General features: G+C 49.6%; 3 protein-coding genes across 3 annotated transcripts in view; 2 read left to right on the top strand and 1 right to left on the bottom strand.

Moving 5' to 3' along the window:
* Window positions 1–2,736, top strand: part of Tyrobp (TYRO protein tyrosine kinase binding protein) — a 4,555-nt gene extending 1,819 nt beyond the window's left edge. Inside the window, exons 4-5 of the mRNA XM_013351573.2 lie at window positions 1,838–1,875; window positions 2,495–2,736. Of these exons, the coding sequence (XP_013207027.1) occupies window positions 1,838–1,875; window positions 2,495–2,560 (104 nt within the window). The 3' untranslated portion in view covers window positions 2,561–2,736. The remainder of the gene's footprint in view (window positions 1–1,837; window positions 1,876–2,494) is intronic.
* LOC113457658 (zinc finger protein 420-like) overlaps window positions 1–3,384 on the top strand; it is a 1,205,902-nt gene that overhangs the window by 246,987 nt on the left and 955,531 nt on the right. The window lies entirely within an intron of this gene.
* Window positions 2,945–3,384, bottom strand: part of Hcst (hematopoietic cell signal transducer) — a 1,458-nt gene continuing 1,018 nt past the window's right edge. The window contains exons 3-4 of the mRNA XM_005361252.1: window positions 3,220–3,351; window positions 2,945–2,988 (exon numbers count right to left, since the gene is read on the bottom strand). Of these exons, the coding sequence (XP_005361309.1) occupies window positions 2,945–2,988; window positions 3,220–3,351 (176 nt within the window). The remainder of the gene's footprint in view (window positions 2,989–3,219; window positions 3,352–3,384) is intronic.

The raw sequence follows: 3,384 nt of genomic DNA, 5'->3' as shown, positions 1-3,384 counted from the left end.
TAAGGTACCTCCCCTAGCAACTCCTCCAATCTTGAAATCAAAGGAGGCATCTGTCCAACATAGTCAGAGATCAACCCTGACCTTTATGCTCAGCCTCAGATGTGTGGGGGCAGATAGAGGGGCTCTTTGTTAGGCTGACACTGATATGGGGAAAGCCTGGCCCTCAGTCAGACTGGGAGAAGCCCTTGGTGAGGCACAGAAGTTAGTCTAAGTGTGGTGTTGCTAAACAGAGGAGCTCCACCAGAGTTCTGGCGTTGCAGAAGCACGTTGTGGGCATCGTCCATTCCTTTGAGCAGCTGGCCAAAGTTAGTGGCTCAGAAAACTCCACACAAAAAGCACAGTGATCCCAGAACTTAGGGGGCAAGACGTTGGGAAGTTTGAGGTCAACCTGGGCTACTGAGAAAATTTGAGGTTAGCCTGGGCCACAGAAAGAGACTCTGTCTCAAAAAAAAGGGGTGAGCCTAGGGGCTCATATGGCATGGTGTGATACAGCACTTGCCTAGCATTTGCAAAGACCTTTATTTAATATCTAGCACCAAAATAAACATTAACAACAACTAGCACACTGTCCCAGGATTTCAGAAGCTCGGCAGGAAGACTGTGAATTCAGGGTCAGTCTAGTTTATATATAATATCTCAAACATATAAACCAGAGCCAGGCACGGTGGCTCATGCCTTTAATGCTGGCATTGGGGAAACAGAGGCAGATGGATCCTTGTGAGTTTGAGGCCAGCCTGGTCTACCTAGAGAGTTCCAGACCAGCCAGGGATGCAGCATGAAACCCTGTCTTGTCTTTTAAAAAAGAAAAATAAGCTCAAAGTGGAGTAAGATGGGAATGTGGCTCCGTCTATGCTCATCTAGCATGTACAAGGCCCTGGATTCAACCCAGTAAATAAAAAAAAAACAATTAATTCACAAGTAAAATAAGTCAAAGTTATATGTATAAGGTAGGGACAGTGCAGGCTGTCATTGAACTCACTCCTAAATTCCATAATGTCATCAGTCATGTCCGCCCCCTCCCTGTCAAGACTCGTGTGTGTGTGTGTGTGTGTGTGTGTATGTGTGTGGTGGTTGTGTGTGGTGTGTATGTGTAGCATATGTGTAGTGTGTGTGTGGTGTGTGATGTGTATGTTGTGTATGTGTGTGTGGTGTGTGTGGTGGTTGTGTGTGGTTTTTATGTATAGCATATGTATAGTGTGTATGTGGTGTGTGATGTGTATGTGGTGTATGTGTGTGTGGTGTGTGTGGTGGTTGTGTGTGGTTTTTATGTATAGCATATGTATAGTGTGTATGTGGTGTGTGATGTGTATGTGGTGTATGTGTGTGTGGTGTGTGTGTAGGAAGGCCATAGGAGGACATCAAGTCTTTTCCTATTTTTAAAATCACATTCATTTTAGTATTTATTTATCTTATGTGTGGGTGTTTGGGGGTGGTAGGGTGCATCTGCTTTGGCAGCCATGTGGACATCAGAAGACAGCCCATGCGAGTCCGTTCTTTCCTTCCACCTTGTGGGTCTCAGAACTCTAACTGGTTGTCAGGGTTCACAGGACGTGATTTACCCACTGCGCCATCCCACCAGTCTCAGGACTCCTTCCTGGCCTCTGGGATGGGAGTGAGGGGCAGAAAACTCCTTCTTGAGAGAAACACACACCCAGACTGGTCCTGGCACCAGAGAGTCTGTCCTTGGAGCCATAGACAAGGCTCTCTACCTCCCTGCCTGCAGCCACTTTGGCCCATTCACCTCCCTGCTGGAGAAAGTTTTCTTTGCAGAGTGTAAGAATCTCAAGTTTGGTGCCTGGTGTGGGTGGTGCACACCTTTAATTTCAGCACCCTGGAGGCAGAGGCAGAAGGATCTCTGAGTTCGAAGCCAGCCTGGTCTACAGTGAGTTCTAGGTCGGCCAGGGCTACAAAGAGAAATCCTGTGTCAGAGAGACAAGCAAAACAAACAAACAGAAATCCTTGAGTTTGACCCCTGAAGGCCCAGAAGACTGCGAAGACTGTCCAGTCCCTGAGAGTCAGGAAATTTTAGGGCAAAGTGTCAGCCTGATTTATTTAGCCTTCTGTGGATTGGTTGAGACCTACCTGGGTCCTCCCAGCATCCTAATTGGAGAGACTGATTTGAAGCAATTAACAAAATCATTTTGGGAGAGCATTATGGAGAGAATAAAGCAGGCCAATATGAAAATGGTGGGGTTGGGAAAGAGACTAAAGATGAAGAAACCGAGAAATGTCCAAGAAAGACAGGCAAGGAGGAGATGAAGATCTAGGGAGTTGGTGCTCCAGGTAGAAGGAACTGCACACGGAAAGGCCCTGATGTTGGGGCAGGGACACGAGGGGAATGCAGGGCACATTTAAATAAAATTGGGATCTCTTTCACGATCTTACGTTTAAAGAAGCTGCCAGGGACCTTGAAGGTCATTAGGAGGTTAGATTTTTTTTTTTTTTTTTTTTTGGCTTGCGAAGACCACTCCAATGATGGCTTCTGTCTTTTTAGGAGCTTCAGGGCCAGAGGCCAGATGTCTACAGTGACCTTAACACACAGAGGCAGTATTACAAATGAGCCCACCCTATGCTGGTCAGCAACCTGATGCCTGGATCCAGTCATTCCTGATGCCTGCTCAACATGCCCTCCCTGGGAGCAGGAAGCAGGACTTCTGGGATGCAGATCCACACAGTGCCCCCCCCCATGAGATGTCTGGCCTCTCCCCACTTCTGTCCCCAAATAAAAAAACCATGACTGAGTTCTGCTATGTTGTAGTGGGGCGTTGGGTAACAGTGGGGCCCCGAGAATGGTATTAAATCAGGAAAGAGCTCCCTGGGAAAAAGTCAGACGTTGGGAAGAACAAGACTAGAGGTATTTGAAAGCTTTATTCCAGTCTGGAAGGAGTGTGTTCCCAGGTACCCCCACGTGATCCAGGACGGGGCGGGTCAGAAGTCGCAGAGGTCAGCCTCTGCCAGGCATGTTGATGTAGACTCTGCCGTCGTCGTCTGGTGGGTGGGGTAGAGGGAGCATGAAGCATGACCACCCACCACCCTTCCCACATCACCTTCCTGGGAGACCCCCTGCACCAGGGGCTTCCTCAGGGGTTCCCCAGATACCTCCCCCAGGGTTTCCCAAGCACCTCCTCCAGGGCTTCCCCGGGGACTGCCTTTATGGGACCCCCTTCTTCCCTGGGGACTGCTACCTACTCTCCAGGCCCCACCCCAGAGTTTGCTCACCGTGGGCAGGCCTGTTGTGTTGGCGCATACATACAAACACCACCCCCACGATCAGGAGGGACAAGACCGCATCTGCAGCCACCAGGCCTGCCAGGAGCGGCAGGGACAGAGGCCCACATCCGGAGCAGGAACCTGCGGGTTAGAGCCCAGACCTGCAGGCAGCTG

Source organism: Microtus ochrogaster, linkage group LG4 (genome assembly GCF_000317375.1).
Source record: "Microtus ochrogaster isolate Prairie Vole_2 linkage group LG4, MicOch1.0, whole genome shotgun sequence".
In the NCBI taxonomy this organism is placed as follows: domain Eukaryota; kingdom Metazoa; phylum Chordata; class Mammalia; order Rodentia; family Cricetidae; genus Microtus; species Microtus ochrogaster.
This window is presented reverse-complemented; position numbering and strand designations above follow the sequence as displayed.